Raw genomic sequence first — 18,171 nt, forward strand, 5'->3', positions numbered from 1 at the left:
TGCAGCCTCCACCTCCTGGGTTCAAGCGATTCTCCTGCCTCAGCCTCCCGAGTAGCTGGGATTACAGGCATGCACCACCACGCCCGTGTAATTTTGTATTTTTAGTAGAGACAGGGTTTCTCCATGTTGGTCAGGCTGGTCTTGAACTCCTGGACCTCAGGTGATCCACCCACCTTGGCCTTCCAAAGTGCTGGGATTACAGGTGTGAGCCATCATGCCTGGCTAGGAAGATAATTTTTTAAAGACTTCTGAACAAGCAAAACATTGATGTCAGAAAGTTCACGTTCTAAAACCTATTCTAAAATTTTACTTACCAGAGAATCTTCAGTTTTCAGAGCCTATTTACCTGTATTTTAAAACAGGTTTAAGAAGGTTGGCTAAGATTTTCTGCTACTCAGCAAGCTAGTAGCAGCAAGGAGCTATGTACATTTGTAGCAGTAGAAAGTAACATGTAACAGGGAGGGGATAGAAAATCATAAAAAGCTGAAGTGAGACTTCAGAACCTAGGAGTTCAGTCAAACTTAATCTGTGTAGCTTGAACAAATGGTTTTATGATGATGGGGTATTTATAGCTATATATCCAGTTAGGATACCTAGTCATTAATATTAAACTATAGTACTATAGTATAACCTGTTGAAGAAAATAGCTACGTATAAAAGCATATACGTATAAAAGCATATAAAATGTGATTTTAAGTGTTTGCTTTTTTTTTTTGCTTTTTAATTATTTTAGAGACTGGATCTTGCTGTGTTGCCCAGGCTGGATTCAAACTCCTGGGCTCAAGCATTCCTCCCACCTCAGCCTCCTAAAGTAGCCGGGACTACAGGAGCTCTCCACCAGGCCTGGCTGTTTACTGTTTGTTTTGTTTTTTTGAGATGGAGTCTTGCTCTGTTGCCCAGGCTGGAGTGCAATGGCATGGTCTCCACTCACTGCAACCTCCACCTCCTGGGTTCAAGCAATTCTCCTGCCTCAGCCTCCCAAGTAGGTGGGATTACAGAAGCCTGCCACCACACCTGGCTAATTTTTGTATTTTTTTTTGGTAGAGATGGGGTTTCACCATGTTGGCCAGGGTGGTCTCAAACTGCTGACCTCATGATCTGCCTGCCTTGGCCTCCCAAAGTGTTAGGATTACAGGGGTGAGCCACCTCACCTGGCCTACTTTTTAAATCTAAAATTTACTTGTGGAATAGACCATTCATTCTCCATGGCCTGATAACTTAGATGTATAAAACTTGGTTTAAGATTTTTTTTTTTTTTTTACATAATTTTAAGGTAATGGGTGAATAAAGCTTAAAATTGGCTTTTGTGTTTCTTCTCCCACAGACAGCTGGAAATGATCCCTATTGTTTTGTGGAGTTTCATGAGCATCGTCATGCAGCTGCAGCATTAGCTGCTATGAATGGACGGAAGATAATGGGTAAGGTAAGCTGTCGTAATTAAAGAAGGTGACTTGCACTGACAAAATTTAAGTTACATATGATTTTGTTTACTTTTTGGAAACAGTAAACACCTTTTTTTTTTTTTTTTTTGAAACGGAAGTTTGCCCTTGTTGCCCAATCTGGAGTACAGTGGCACAATCTCAGCTCACTGCAACCTCTGCCCCCCAGGTTCAAGTGATTCTCCTGCCTCAGCCTCCCTAGTAGTTGGGATTACAGGCGCACACCAACACACCTGGCTAATTTTTTGTATTTTTAATAGAAGCGGGGTTTCACCATGTTAGCCAGACTGGTCTCAAACTGCTGACCTCAGGTGATCTACCTGCCTTGGCCTCCCAAAATGTTGGGATTACAGGTGTGAGCCATCGCGCCTGGCTGAAACGTTAAACACTTTATAGCAAAAGGTCAGTTATTCACATATAATATTAAAAAGGTGAGATAAAGCTTTTAGAGGCCAGAGGCCTGTGTTTATGTTAGTATTTTCTTTTTTTTTTTTGAGGCAGAGTCTCACTCTGTTGCCTAGGCTGGAGTGCAGTGGCACCATTTCAGCTCACTGCAAGCTCTGCCTCCTGGGTTCACGCCATTCTGCCTTGGCCTCCCGAGTAGCTGGGACTACAGGCACCTGCCACCACGCCCGGCTAATTTTTTGTATTTTTAGTAGAGATGGGGTTTCATCTTGTTGGCCAAGATGGTCTTAATCGCCTGACCACATGATCTGCCTATCTCGGCCTCACAGTGGCGTACGCTACTCTGCCTGGCTTTTTTTTGAGATGGAATCTTGCTCTGTCACCCAGGCTGGAGTGCAGTGGCACAATCTTGGTTCACTGCAACCTCCGCCTCCTGGGTTCAAGCAGTTCTGCTTTAGCCTCCTCCTGGGTAGCTGGGATTACAGGCACCCACCATCATGCCCAGCTAATTTTTGTATTTTTTTAGAGATAGGGTTTCACTATGATGGCCAGGTTGGTCTTGAACTCCTGACCTCAGGTGATCCACCTGTCTTGGCCTCCCAAAGTGCTGAGATTACAGGCATGAGCCAGCAGCCTATATTAGTGTTTTCCATGGTGGCTTGTACATGGTAAATACCAAAATATTTGCTGAATAACTCAAGCTTGGATGCTAATGGAAAAGAATGAAAGGGAAAAAAATATGTGTACTTTAGGTAAGAAAGGTTAATTGAATGTTAATAGACATATAAAGATTAGGATTTGGCAACATTATTTCCCTAAATGTAGGTCAGAAGATTAAGTATTGAAACTTGACCAGAGCTGGTATCTCCTTCAGTGTTTCATCTTAAACAGATATCTTCCTGTCTTTTTATAGATGTAAATGTGATTTTGGGTTTTATTTTTGTGAAGTATAAATGTAGAAATTTTTTTTAGGAAGTCAAAGTGAATTGGGCAACAACCCCCAGCAGTCAAAAGAAAGATACAAGCAGTAAGTATATTTTATGCTCTTTGAACATTTGTTTTTATTATACCCAGTAGTTTTATTGTAAAGCCTATAAACATCATACATGTTTGCAGTAATGTTTTGATCGTTATCCTAAGATATGATTGAATGTGTTTGTGTTAATAAATTTAAGAACAAATCTAATCTTTGTCATCAGGTAGTACCGTTGTCAGCACACAGCGTTCACAAGGTAATTGTATCTTCTTAAACATAAAATGAAATCTCTTGAAAGGGTATTCACTAACCACCTGAGGTTTTTTTGTTTGATATTTGGGGGAGGGGGGGTGGGAGGAGATATTATTTCTATTTGTCTCTCTAGCAATATTTTTCTCCTTTCTCGGTATTGACCAAGTATAGCTTGTCTGCTACTTTGGTGCTAGTTCAAGCTTTCTGATCCCTTTGGTAGCAGCTGATGCCTTAGAACTACTTTCACCAACTAAGGGGCAAAATATACCCTCCTTTCTTGAGGTCACCATCTGGGCTTCATACCCAGATCTTCCAAATGCTTGAGTTGCTCCTCAAATTTTGTTTCCCAAAGAGCAATCCAAAATGTTGTTTAAGGCCTGTCAAATATGGGTAATTTTTCTTTCCAAATATGCTTTGTCAAATTAATGTATGTGTTCATTTTAAAGTGTTGGTCCAACAATTTCGCATTTTTAAAGTGTTTTTTTTGATAATTGTCTTTTTTAAAAACTTCAGATATGGGATGGTTATTTCTCTCCAATGCTTTTTTAATGGTTCTGATATAAAGTGAAGGGATTACTGTTTTCATTCTGTTGCCTTCAGTCTTAGTTCACTTGCACATGGATTCACATAAACTGAATGGTGTAATGTCTGGGCAACCAAAACTGTTGGCTTTTGAGAAAACTGTCAAATACTTTAACATCAAACTGTTGCAATGCAAGGTATTTCTTTGATTGTTCTTCACAAAATATGGTTAAACCAAGTATATATCATGTAGCTAGCTTCAGTAAATTGTGTTAACTGAGGCAAATCTAGTCTACATAATTCACAGTACCACTATTTTATTTTAATTTGTAAAGCCTTAATATAGTGGTAAACTGAATAAAAGTAAATAATTATTATTAGAATGGTAACTAAGTCATTAAATTTTTTTGCAGAACTGAAACTTGTATATTATTAGTTTATTTTCTTAGACCAGTATAATAATTGACTGTAAATAGAAATATAAATGTCACTTTACAGTTAGATGTATCACAGTCGTTTCAGGAGAATTTTTCCTATATTGTTACCTTGATTCATTGTTTAAAATTGATAGGATTTGTATAGATATAGGATAGTGTTTTATTTATACTTTATCATAAGTCATAATCATTTTAAGAATATTTTATTGGATAGATTTTAGTACTTTTTAAATTCTAAAGTTCTATTTTTCTTTTCACTTCCCCTTCCTTCCCCTTATAAGATCATTTCCATGTCTTTGTTGGTGATCTCAGTCCAGAAATTACAACTGAAGATATAAAAGCTGCTTTTGCACCATTTGGAAGAATATCGTAAGTAACAGAAGATAAATAAAATCCTTTTAATTAGAAACAATTATATGTAGACATAACTTGAAAATAATTGTGAATTTTGATAAAAGTGATAAAACATTAATTTTATCACTTGAATATAATGTATTACATTGTTTAGAGATCATTCAAGAAGTTAACAGCCAAAGATTGTTTTCCCGTTGATGAATAAACCTTTGGTTTTCAATTATCTTAAAATCCTTTTTCAATTAGCATAGCTCTTAAGAGACAAATTTGCCATTGTACATTTTATAGTTTATTATATAGGTATCAAGCTAGCTTGGTGACAGTCTTTAGTAAAATTGTGCTGTAACTAAGGAATTTAGATCTGTTGGGCACTTCTATGATACCATGCATTTTGTGTTAATATATTTTAACAAAAAGAAACCTTAACAATTCAACTTAAAAAGCAGTTGTTGAATATTATTTCCTAGATATTTATACCCTTTTAAAAAAACTGCTAACAATAATAGTGCCTTAATAATATTTTATGAAGCACTGCCTTGCTTGCACTTGTTATTAATCATACATTTTAGGCCCTTATGAATAAATACCTTACTTAGGCCCTTATGAATAAATACTTACTTAAGATAGCATTCATCATAGAAGAACTTTAAAATTTTGAAAAGCATGCCATATTAGAGTAAGAATAACAAGTTGTTTATAGTACTTTAGAGTAAATAGTTTAGAAAACTTCTTCAGGATTTCCAGTTGCTTTATTATTTTCCACCTAGAAGAATAGTAAAAAGGCAATGCTAGCTGTGGTTTGGTTTGAATAGACCAACAGCAGAGATGAGATGAGGAGACTGGAAAGTAAATGCCAGTAGTATTGGTGATTAATTTTGGGAGCTTTCATTTGAAGTGTTAACAGTTCGTTGTTTAGGGGATGACAGTGCATGTGACCAAGGGATTACCAACTTTAAAGGTGGTCACAGAATTAGGGCTTATAAATGGACTTCTTTCAGATGAAATTTTTCTTTGTGAGGTCTGATGAGGAAAATAACTACAGCTTTCATTTCTTGATTGTCCCTCCTAATAATATCTTAGAGTTTCAATAATAATTAACTTGCTTTTGAATATCTGGACTTAGACAGTCTTAGCCTTTGGCCTCTCAAGGGCTCTAAATCTCTGCAAAATTTTGTGTTTTCATTTTGGTGTGGAAAATCTTTGTAAATTTTATCCTATTGTCAGAGTAGTTACAGGACCATAAAAGGATAAAGAAGCCTGATCTAGATCTTTGTTGCTGCTTCTCTAGAGAATCTTTTCAGAGAGAAATAAATATGAGTTGAATATTTTTCAAGGTTAACATTTTCTGAAACTTTAACGAGAAAAAATTTTCTGACATTGTGAACAGATTAAGTAGCTATTTTATTAAATGCTTTGATTTTGATTGAGGTAGTTTTTTTGAAAACATGGGAATTTTAGTTTGGAATTAGGCAAAGATTGTTTAACAGTTGGTGAGTTTAAGTTAAGTGACCTTCAAATTTTAGCAATTTCATGATTTACAAATCATGGGTTATAATTTTTTCTCTTAAATATATTTCTGTATCACATTTTTAGTTTGTAGATTTTCTTATGGTCCCATGATTATTGGTGTATGCTTTTTTTTTTTCTTGGTAAGACCTTTAAGTTTCATGATTTTCAATTGAGATAATGTATAATGTTTGAGTTTTAGGCTATATAAGGAGTTAGCTTTCCTACATTTAAAGGAATCATTTGGCAGTCAGTAGCATATTTTCCTGAATTTTTGTTCTTAAAGGAGATAAGTTGATAACTATATGTTGAAGGGTTCTCATGATATTCTCTAAAAAGTGCAAATATCAGTGCTTGATTTATAGATGTGTAATAAACAGTGGTCTGTAAAAGCATTTAGTATAAAAAATATGGTGCTTTCCCTTATATACAGCCTATAAACTTTTCCTGTTCCTTGAGTTTAAGGGTAGATAACAAATTACAGTGTAGAAGAGAGTCAGCTACCAAATTAAATGCATGCATACCATACAGATAATTTATTAAGTATTTTTACTTATTGAGCATTGACTTACATTAGTTTTCCCTTTTCACCACCATGTCTTTGTCATTTTGACCCTGAACACTTAATAAATCACTCAGATTGATCTAAAATATGCTTATGTATACTTTCATAGAAAATTACATTGCATGGCTTTCTGACTTGGGTTTTTGTTATAAAAGTGCCTGTTTTGTTCATGTGTCCTGAGAGAGCAAGCATTGTGACATACCTGACTAACTTAAAAGCAGATTGCCTGTGAAGCACAATTTGAGTCCAATTTTTTGAGGTATGGAGTTTTAGCTATCATGGCTGGGTTTTTACTCAATCTCAAATAATAGGGCTCTGGTTATTTTGCAGAGTGTCTCTGAAGAATGGACAGAATTGCCCTGGCTAACTACAAGCTACGGTTCACAGTGGATAAATGTTGGCGTGCTTTTTTACTTTCTGACTTTTTAAAATTTTGCTTTTATATCTTGTAGTTCCAATCAATTTTATATGAATGCTATTTTAAAATTCAGTGTAAAATCTTTTCTTGTCTAGCTTAAAACGTGTGTGTGTCTAGTATTTTTCTTCAATGATTTAACATTTCTGAAAATGTCAAGTTCTCAAAATTTAGACAAAAAGGGGGGTATAAATTGATCTGAAAAAATGAAATAGTTTAATTAGTTTAGGGAATATACAACTTTTTCATTCTTTTGGTTTCCAGTTTTGTATTTTTTTTTTAATGATTAGGTAGAATATAGTGTCAAATAAGTTATAAATTGCATGGTTAAAGAAAGCCATTCATCTAATGTCCTGTGAACTTTATAAGTGGTTCAGTAGTTCATGTGAGTAGCTACTATTCACCATGCTTAATATTTAAAAGTTTAAAAAGTGTTTTGAAGAGAGAGGCAATTTCTGTACAATATAAATATACATATATACTTAAGTTATTGATTTGCATGTCTATAAAATTAAGCCTCATTTCCTAATACATGATAAATTTTGTAGAATAAAAGGTGAATTTGCATTAAAGGTTCACTTTAATGAAGGCGAAACATAAGAATGAGATGTGTGTGAAATTCTCATTTGATATCCAGAGGACAGTTTGCAAACCTAAACTTCTGGTTGTTTCTGATTTCAGAGATGCCCGAGTGGTAAAAGACATGGCAACAGGAAAGTCGAAGGGATATGGCTTTGTCTCCTTTTTCAACAAATGGGTGAGCTCAATCAGAAGTGCATGGACAATGCTTAAAGAATAAAGAATGGAAATGCTCCGTTTTAATTATTAATCTTTTTTAATCTGTTTATTTTACTGATAATTAAAATAAACTCTCACTAGAAAATATCTTCTTCTGTTTTGTCTATTTAACATTTATTGTCACCTGAGTACTGGCATGCAGAGTACTGATGTTTTCAGAATGTAGAAAGTAAAGTTGTTTAAATTATCAGCCAAAGGTAGATGTTGAAAATCTCATTTATGGATTTAATTCATTATCTCCCTAGTTTATATTCCCATGGTAGTTTAGAAGTAGCTAATAAAATACTGTGAGGAGGCCAGGCGCGGTGGCTCACACCTGTCATCCCAGCACTTTGGGAGACTGAGGTGGGTGGATCACCTGAGGTCAGGACTTTGAGACCAGCCTGGTCAATATGGTGAAACCCTGCCTCTACTAAAAATACAAAAATTATCCGGGTGTGGTAGCGGGCACCTGTAGTCCTAGCTACTCAGGAAGCTGAGGCAGGAGTATCACTTGAACCCAGGAGGCAGAGGTTGCAGTGAGCTGAGATCATGCCACAGCACAGCCTGGGTGACAGAGTGAGACCCTGTCTCAAAAAATAAGTAAATAAAATAAAATACTGTGATGGGTAGGAACTTTTTAAAAAATTATATATTACCCGGGTACAGTGGTTTATGCCTATAACCTCAGCACTTTGGGAGGCTGAGGAGTTTGAGATAAACCCTGGCAATATAGTGAGACCCTATCTCTACAAAATATATGTATTTTTTTATTTTACTTTACTTTATTTAATTTATTTATTATTATCATTTTTTTTTTCCGGAAATTCTGAAAATTCCGCCGAGCCCAGTGGCTCACGCCTATAATCCCAGCACTTTGGGAGGCCAAGGTGGGTGGATCACTTGAGGTCAGGAGTTCAAAAGACCAACCTGGACAACATGGCGAAACCCCATCTCTACAAAAAATTAGCCAGGCATGGCGACGCATGCCTGTAGTCCCAGCTACTTGCGGGGCTGAGGCGGGAGGATCACTTGAACCCAGGAGGTCAAAGCTGCAGTGAGTCGTGATGAAGCCACTGCACTCCAGCCTGGGTGACAAAGTGAGACCCTGTCTCAAGAAAAAAAAGAACAGTTGAAAATGGTAAAGTATATTGAGAGGTGAAAACAATACAAGGTCAATCATGTACATGTCCCATCTACCAAAGATTTTTTTTTTTCCCTGTAGGATGAGAAAATAAAAATTAAGAGAACTTATTTGGTTCTGAAAATTTTACTATTAATCATAGCATAATATTTTAGAAAGGTAGAAAAATACCTTCTATAATGGATTAATAGCCATGATTAATTTGAGTTCCTTAGAGGATTGATTCATAGGTTTTAGGATGTTTTAGTGCAACTTAGGGAAATAAATTGGGGGTTTGGTGGGCTAGGAACTCATTTTTCACATTTTCAAGATTGTGGACTATAGGGTTCTGCTATATAAAAATCACTATTGAATGTGTATGTTGTATGAACTAGAGTCAAATAGCAAAGGATGTCTATTGATACCTGTGTATGACCTCTGGAGTTAGCCAGAGGTGTATACAAATTTTGACAACCATTTTAACACAGATGTTTATAACTTTGAGTAAATAATATAATCTTCTATAAAATCTTCTATAAATTTCAACTTATGTAAAATTTGTGATATGTGCTTGGCTGTGTTATGCAATGCTACAGCCCCGATTGCAATTACCCTCAGCCTCTCATCCTGTGTTCTGCGTGCTAGGAAAACCACAATACTGATTGAGCTTAGCTTCTCTGCCTACCCCAAAATAACTGAATGTTGCTGGAAAAAAACTTGAGTTCAAGTGGTTTTGCTCCTAATTTAATGGTCACACACTTTAGATGAGTACAGAGTACTGTCTTGGCAAACATATGTTTCTCATCTTTCAACCACCAAATTTACATAAAATTCGTCCACCTTCCCATTCTTCCTCCTATTATGGTACAGGAAAGGTCCTTGCTGTCAAAGGCAAAATCACTTATGATTGTGTCCCCACCTCTCTTGCCTTTTCAAGGACTTTGAGCTGCCACTGCCTCATTTTTTTTTTTAAACAGCAGCTTTATTGAGATATAATTCAAGTATACAGTGTGGTCGGGTGCAGTGGCTCACACCTGTAATCCCAGTACTTTGGGAGACTAAGGCAGGCAGATTACTTGAGCCCAAGAGTTTGAGAGCAGCCTAGGCAAAATGGCAAAACCCCTTCTCTACAAAAAATGAGCCAGACATGGTGGCGCACACCTGTAGTCCCAGTTACTTGAGAAGCATAGGTGGGGGATCATCTGACCCCAGGAAGTTGAGGATCCAGTGAGCTGAGATTGCGCCACTGCACTCCAGCCTGGGCGACAGAGATCCTGTCTCAAAAAAAAAAAAAAATTATTATTTTTTTAATATACAATTCAGTGGTTTCTAGGTAATTCACAGAATTGTGCAACTATCACCAAAATAAATTTTAGAATATTTTTACCACCCCAAAAAGAAGCTACATGACTCATTAGCAGTCACTCTCCTTTTCCTTTCATGCCCCTCCTGCCAGCCCTGAACAATTGTCAATCTACTTTCTGTCTCTAGATTTCCCTGTTCTCAACATTTCCTATAAATGGAATCATAATATGTGCTCTTCTTGTTATTACTACTATCCTGTGTCATCACTCTATTCCTTCTCTACTGGATCATTCTCATCAACCAAAAAACACCTAGGATCTCTCTCTCTCTTTTTTTTTTTGGACAGGGTCTCACTCTGTCACTCAGGCTGGAGTGCAGTGGTGTGATCATAGCTCACTGCATCTTTGAACTCCTGGGCGCAAGCCATCCTCCTGCCTCAGCTTCCAGAGTAGCTGGGAACACAGGTGTACACCACCATGCCCAGCTAATTTTTTTTTTTAAAAAAAGGCCTGGCGCAGTGGCTTACACCTGTAATCCCAGCACTTTGGGAGTCCGAGATGAGCAACTCATGAGGTCAGGAGTTCAAGACCAGCCTGACCAACATGGTGAAACCCATCTCTGCTAAAAATAGAAAAATTAGCCAGGCGTGTTGGCATGCACCTGTAATCCCAGCTGCTTAGGAGGCTGAGGCAGGAGAATCGCTTGAACCCAGGAGGCAGAGGTTGCAGTGAGCCGAGATTACGCCACAGCACTCCAGCCTGGGTAACAGAGTGAGACTCCGTCTCAAAAAAAAAAAAATTTTTTTTTGTAGTAACAGTCTCCCTTTGTTGCCCAGGCTGTCCTCGAACTCCTGGCTTCCACCAGTCCCCCCACCTCGGCCTCCCAAAGTGGTGGAGTTATAGGCATGAGGCACCGTTCCCGGCCATCTAGGATCTCTTAATCAAAACCACTGTTTATCCTCACATCCCTTCCCTACCTATATCCCCATTTCTCGGCTGTAATTCTCAAGAGGAGTTTGCATATGCTTCCCCTTTATCTCCCATTCAAAACCACCAACATAGATACATCTATGTTTTTCCTCCTCTTTTTTTTTTTTTGAGGCGGAGTCTTGCTCTGTCACCCGGGCTGGAGTGCAGTGGCCGGATCTCAGCTCACTGCAAGCTCCGCCTCCCGGGTTTACGCCATTCTCCTGCCTCGGCCTCCGGAGTAGCTGGGACTACAGGCACCCGCCACCTCACTCGGCTAGTTTTTTGTATTTTTAGTAGAGGCAGGGTTTCACCGTGTTAGCCAGGATGGTCTCGATCTCCTGACCTCGTGATCCACCCGTCTCGGCCTCCCAAAGTGCTGGGATTACAGGCTTGAGCCACCGCGCCCGGCCTCCTCCTCTTTTTTGAGTGAGTAGTTTTATTTTTTTCCTGAGGAGCTGTATCAAAGTATCATAAACTGGATGACTTCAAGCAACACAAATTTATTTTCTCAATGTTTTGGAGGCATGAAATTCACAATTAAGGTGTCAGCATGTCCATGCTCTCTTGAAGGCTCTGTGGAAGAATCCTTTGTTGCTTCTTCCAAGCTTCTGGTGGTTGCTGGTAATCCTTGGCATTCGTTGGCTTGTAGCTGTATAACTCCAATCTCTGCCTTCATCTTCACATGACCATCTTCTCTCTTTGTGTATCCATATAATATCTTTTTTTTTTTTTTTCTTTTGAGACAGGGCCTCACTCTGTCTGTCACCCAGGCTGGAGTGTGGTGGCACAATCACAACTCACTGCAGCCTCAACCTCCCAGGCTTAGGTGATCTTCCCATCTCAACCTCCTAAGTAGCTGGGACTGCAGGTGTGCACCACCATGCCCAGCTAATTTTTCTGTTTTTTGTAGAGACAGGATTTCATCATGTTGTCCAGGCTGGTCTTGAACTCCTGGGCTCAAGTGATCCACCTGCCTCAGCCTCCCAAAGTGCTGGGATTATAGGTGTGAGCCACTGTGCCCAGTCTAATCTTTACTTTTTATAAGGACTTGGATTTGGGGCCCACCTTAATCCAATATAACCTCATCTTAATTACTTCTGCAAAGACTCTGTTTCCAAATAAGGCCACATTTCACAGATACCAGGGTGTAGGACTTCATATCATTTTGAGGGACACAATTCAACACATAACATTAATTAAGCATCTCATGGAGTTCGGACAGGTTAATATGATAATTGTTTCTTGTTAAGAATGTGCATTTCCTGCCAGGCACAGTGGCTCATATCTGTAATAACAGAACTTTGGGAGGCCAAGGCAGGAGGACTGCTTGATCCCAGGAGTTAGAGACCAACCAGCCTGGGCAACATAGCAATACCCTGTCTCCATTAAATTTAAAAAAAAAAAAAATGCCTGGTAACCTAGTATGTGGACACCGAATCCTCTCCCATTGCCTGTTGCAACCAGTAAAGGCCGTTCTTACCATAGTAAAAAAAATAGCCAGCCGTGTCGGTGCATGCTTATAGTCCTAGCTACTAGGAGGCTGAGGTGGGAGTATCACTTGAGCCCAAGGAGTTCAAGGCTACAGTAAGCTATGATCATGCCTGGATGACAGAATAAGACCCTGTTTAATTTTTTTTTAAAGCGTTTCCTTTTCGTATCTCAAGAAAGGCCTTGAATTTGCCTGTTCCTTCAGTAGTAGGTTAAACTTACCTTTGATGTGTGCACACAAAAGTTATACCCCATTTACTTTTTAGTCTACTCTAAGCTGGTTTCACTCTCACTTTCTACCAATGCTACTGTATTTTCAAGGTCACCTCTTAATCTCTGTTTTCTTGGCTCCCTTGACCATACACGTTTGTGGCTTCTTCCTTCATCACTGGCTACTCTTCCCTAGTCACCTTAGCTAGTGATTATTCCTTTACCCATTTTTCAAGTTTTGCTGTTTTTCAGGACTCTGTCCTAGGCTCCTTCTCTAGTCTGCATGAATTTTGTGTCTTCAGTCTACTTCTCTATGTTCCACACTTACTCACAAATGGTCTTCATTTATATGTCTCACAGGCATCTCAAAGTTTTTTCTTAATGGAGCTTTTTGATTCTTCCTCAGACCTGTTCCCCTTTTCTTTACTAGTCTTTCTCCTCATTTCAATAAATGGCTGTCTTTCCAATTTCTCTCGAGGAACCTAAGAGTTATCTTCGATTTCTCTCCTTTTGCTTGTGGTGTCCCCTCCAGCCCCCATTATTTTGGCCCTGAGTTTAGGTTACATTCACTGTTACTGCAATGCTCCTGGCCACCAACACTTTTTAAAAATCTAGAATATTGCACAAGTTTCATAAAGTATCTTTATCCCCTTACTACCCATTACCCGAAGCCATTCTCCTCTTAGCACTAAGAATGGACTTCTTAAAACATAGGTCATGATGATTCCTTGCTTAAAATCTTTCAGTTTCATTCTCTGACATTCTTTTTTGCTCACTAGATTCCACTGAAACTAGTCTTTCACATGCTTCTTTCAGATGCATACCAAACTCTTTCGTGCCTTAACACACTTTGCAATAGTTTTCTCTCCACTGGAGCTTTCTTCTCCATTGTTTTGACTTGGCTGTCTCCTATTGCTCTCAGGCTCAATTTAAATGTCATTTCAGAAAGACCTTTCTTATTTATCCTGTCTGTAGTAGATCCTTGTGCCCATATTCTCGTATCTCAGCCTTTTGTTTCTGTCATAGGTCTTACCACAATTTGTAATTGCTTTATTTGTTCCCCACAAAAGAATGTAAGAGACCATATATGCTTGTTTACCAGTGTGTCCCTAGCTCTTAACTGCGTGCCTGGAACATAACTGTTCAATATTTATTTGTTGGATGAATGAGAAACCAAATACTGTTAACAAGCTTGTTAGATTGTTTAAAGTAAGATTTTCTTCTATAATAGTCTGAGTTGCATGAACTTTATGATATCTACCTCATTAGGGTTTTGGACTCAGGACCTTTTCAGATGATTAATGTTCCCAAAGTTTAATATTCAAATAAGAGAAAAATAACTTAAAAGCACCATTGGGTTGGGCACGCTGGCTTATGCCTGTAATCCTAGCACTTTGGGAAGCTGAGGTGAACGGATCACTTGAGATCAGAAGTTCGAGACCAGGGCCGGGCGCAGTGGCTCACTCCTGTAATCCCAGCACTTTGGGAGGCCAAGGTGGGAGGATCACGAGGTCAGGAGATCGAGACGATCCTGGCTAACGTGGTGAAACCCCATCTCTACTAAAAATACAAAAAATTAGCTGGGCATGGTGGCAGGCACCTGTAGTCCCAGCTACTTGGGAGACTGAGACAGGAGAATGGCATGAACCCAGGAGGCGGAGCTTGCAGTAAGCCGAGATTGCACCACTGCCCTCCAGCCTGGGCCACAGAGCGAGACTTTAAAAAAAAAAAAAAAAGTAGTTCAAGACCAGCCTGGCCAATATGGCAAAACCCCATCTCTACTACACATACAAAAACTAGCCAGGTATGGTGACGGATGCCTGTAATCCCACCTACTCAGGAGGCTGAGGCAGGAGAATCACTTGAACCCAGTTGGTAGAGGTTGCAGTGAGCCAAGATCAGCCTGGGTGAGAGAGTGAGACTCCATCTCAAAAAGTAAATAAAATAAATAATTTAAAAATATGAAAAGCACCATTGCATTTTAGGAAAGCTATCATATATTGTGTATTTTGTAAAGCATTTTCACTTAAACATTTGTGAAAAGCACCAAGTTTTCTCTACTGCTAAAAGTTGTTTAACATCAACTAATAGTGACTTCATAACTAATAGTGACTTCTTTATTGTTTCTAATGTGCGGAACAGGATGCTGAAAACGCCATTCAACAGATGGGTGGCCAGTGGCTTGGTGGAAGACAAATCAGAACTAACTGGGCAACCCGAAAGCCTCCCGCTCCAAAGAGTACATATGAGTGTAGGTGTATTGGAGAAGAAAAGGAAATGTGGAATTTTGGAGAAAAATACACTAGATTTTAAATGTTAGAGCTGTTCCCGGAGACTTATTGCAAAAATAGATGAGAAGCAAATCAAGACTACTGTTCAAAAATGTACTTAGTTTTCATTTTTGTAATTATAAATGATATTATTTCTAATGTCAAGTCTCCTATTAAGTAGAAAATACTGGGTAATTTTTTAGACATCCGTGGGGGAGGTTTAATCCTGAACTGAAGTATAATATGTATAATATAAGCATTTTGATCAAGGTTAATGTTACCTTTACAGTAGTGTAGTGAATACTGCTTTTCTCTTTCTGTACATTTTATTTAATGAATTAAAGACATAAACCTTTTCTCTCACCAGCAAATACCAAACAGCTATCATATGATGAGGTTGTAAATCAGTCTAGTCCAAGCAACTGTACTGTATACTGTGGAGGTGTTACTTCTGGGCTAACAGGTATGGGAGCCTTCCATGTGTGGCATTAATTTTTAAAGTGCAAAGCTTAATATTTGTAGGATTTTTATATAACTTAGTGTGATTTGTTTTTGTTTTTTTGTCTAACAGAACAACTAATGCGTCAGACTTTTTCACCATTTGGACAAATAATGGAAATTCGAGTCTTTCCAGATAAAGGATATTCGTTTGTTCGGTAGGGATGGTTTTTTAAAAAAAAAAAATTTTTCTTGGTAATGTAACTAGAAAACCAGAAAATAAATAAAAATAAAAAATAAACTTTTTCCTCCGAAATATTTTTTGGATATTTACCTTGTTTTCTTAAAAATTTACCTTGGTTATAAAGAAGTTGAAATTTCGGCCAGGTGCAGTGGCTCTTGCCTGTATTCCCAGCACTTTGGGAGGCCGAGACGGGTGGATCACCGTCATGAGTTTGAGACCAGCCTGGCCAACATAGTGAAACCCCTTCTCTACTAAAAATACAAAAATTAGCCGGGCGTGGTGGCACATGCCTGTAATCACAGCTACTCGGGAGGCTGAGGCAGGAGAATCATTTGAACCCAGGAGGTGGAGGTTGCAGTGAGCCGAGATCACAATCACTGCACTCCAGCATGGGCAACAGAGCCAGACTCCATCTCAAAAAAAAAAAAAAAAAATTTGACATTTCTCTAGCATCTAGCATATTTGCCTCTGTGATTTTATAGCCCCCTCCCTAACACAAGGCCAGTGAAACACACATTCTCAGTTAACACAGGTTTCCCCAGAACTACAAGATCTTTGAAAAAAATAGCAAAGAAAATACACCATGTTATGCAAACTTTTACCTCAGACTCACCTTGATTTTTAAAAATTCGTTTTATTCATAAATATTTAAAAGAATTTGTATTGGTGATTCTTAATATTGTTTTCAATAGGTTCAATTCCCATGAAAGTGCAGCACATGCAATTGTTTCTGTTAATGGTACTACCATTGAAGGTCATGTTGTGAAATGCTATTGGGGCAAAGAAACTCTTGATATGATAAATCCCGTGCAACAGGTGAGAGGGTTCTTAACTTTGAGAAGTAATTGTTGGGCTAATAATGTTATTTTAAAGTGAAGATTGTTGATAATCCTTGTTAATAAGTTTCTAGCTAAAATGATAGTATATAAGGGCTCTTCCTACATGTATTATAGTTCCAGAATGGTGTTTCATGGATTGCAGTGGTGACATGATGAATGTGACTGCCTCAGTTGACTCATGCTCACACAGTGGATTTTAAAATGCTCCGAGAAACCTAAAAGGGTATTAAATCTTTTTTTAATACTTGGTAGATTTATTCACATACTATTTGGAGAACTCACAAGCATGCTTGACTCAACTGAAACAAAAATAAAGCTGTAAATATAGTTAGGGCCTTGGCATTTTTCTTCCAGATTTTGCTGCCTTTTTTTTTTTCCAGGCAGCTTTAGTGGTTCAGACTTGATTCCACAAAGATTTCTATGAGGAAACTGTAAATGGAGCACAGAGATGGGAGTAAGCAAATCCTAACCTATATAAGTTTCTTAAGTAAGCTGAATATAGAGATAACTAATCACATCTTCCCTATCTAAAGGAAACAATCATGTGGATAGTATACCAAACACTTAAACATTCTACTAAGTTTAACATTTATTACTAGGGTATCAACTGATGCCTTCCAAAAACTATGCCATTCAGAGTATCATGTAGAGTTACAGCAGTATAACCTCAGTTTTTTTTGTTTTTGTTTTTTAGCCGTCAACTCTTGTTTATCCTGTCATTTTAATTGTAATGATGGCCCTGTGTGTTTTTGCTAAGAATTTGTGGTATCAGCATATTAGGATTATATATTTACAGTTAACTTCAAGTAATACTAAATTTTATTTAATAGCAGAATCAAATTGGATATCCACAACCTTATGGCCAGTGGGGCCAGTGGTATGGAAATGCACAACAAATTGGCCAGTATATGCCTAATGGTTGGCAAGTTCCTGCATATGGAATGTATGGCCAGGCATGGAACCAGCAAGGATTTAAGTAAGCATATCTGATCTCTTCCTTTACTAACCTTTGAAAATGTCTAAAGATATTTTAAGTAGGAAGAAATTTTAAGAATTAGTAGATAATAGGGCCTCTTATGTAAAGCGTAACTATAGCCTTCAAAGAACTTAATTGTTTTTTAGTAAGAAAATAGGAGCTTAATAGTTGTTAAGGTTTTCACATGACTAATGGTCACTTAGTCATTCTTATATACACTGACTTTGATGCTAGTTGTTGTATTCATTATGTTTTTTTCTGTGCAAAGGGTTTTTTCATGCATTGTTATATTGCAAGTTTCTTTATACACCCTAAATTACATTATTTTACTTACATTTCTGAAAAACACACTGAAAATAAAAATACTTGGGAGGTTAAAAAGGAATTTAGTGGGCCGGGCGTGGTGGTTCATGCCTGCAATCCCAGCATTTTGGGAGGCTGAAGTAGGCAGATCACTTGAGGCTAGGAGTTTGAGACCAGCCTGGCCAACATGGTGAAACCCCACCTCTGCTAAAAATACAAAAATTAGCCAGATATAGTGGTACACACTACCAATAGGTTCCAGCTATTTGGGAGGCTGAGGCAGGAGAATCACTTCAACCTGGGAGGTGGAGGTTGCAGTGAGCTGAGACCATGCCACTGCACTCCAGCCTGGGCAACAG

General features: G+C 38.1%; 1 protein-coding gene across 4 annotated transcripts in view; it reads left to right on the forward strand.

Moving 5' to 3' along the window:
• The window catches only part of TIA1 (TIA1 cytotoxic granule-associated RNA binding protein), a 37,172-nt gene that overhangs the window by 16,962 nt on the left and 2,039 nt on the right, over nucleotides 1-18,171 (forward strand). For 2 of the 4 annotated variants that reach the window (XM_011945238.1, XM_011945240.1), the window contains 9 exons: nucleotides 1,325-1,423; nucleotides 2,817-2,871; nucleotides 4,313-4,400; nucleotides 7,553-7,628; nucleotides 14,885-14,993; nucleotides 15,380-15,475; nucleotides 15,584-15,668; nucleotides 16,387-16,510; nucleotides 17,364-17,509. In XM_011945238.1, the coding sequence (XP_011800628.1) occupies nucleotides 1,325-1,423; nucleotides 2,817-2,871; nucleotides 4,313-4,400; nucleotides 7,553-7,628; nucleotides 14,885-14,993; nucleotides 15,380-15,475; nucleotides 15,584-15,668; nucleotides 16,387-16,510; nucleotides 17,364-17,509 (878 nt within the window). Of the gene's footprint in view, nucleotides 1-43; nucleotides 52-435; nucleotides 445-1,290; nucleotides 1,424-2,816; nucleotides 2,872-3,043; nucleotides 3,077-4,312; nucleotides 4,401-7,552; nucleotides 7,629-14,884; nucleotides 14,994-15,379; nucleotides 15,476-15,583; nucleotides 15,669-16,386; nucleotides 16,511-17,363; nucleotides 17,510-18,171 lie in introns of all 4 variants that reach the window. The other 2 variants (XM_011945239.1, XM_011945237.1) reach the window with 2 other exon arrangements.

Source organism: Colobus angolensis, unplaced genomic scaffold, assembly GCF_000951035.1.
Source record: "Colobus angolensis palliatus isolate OR3802 unplaced genomic scaffold, Cang.pa_1.0 Scaffold24, whole genome shotgun sequence".
In the NCBI taxonomy this organism is placed as follows: Eukaryota; Metazoa; Chordata; class Mammalia; order Primates; family Cercopithecidae; genus Colobus; species Colobus angolensis.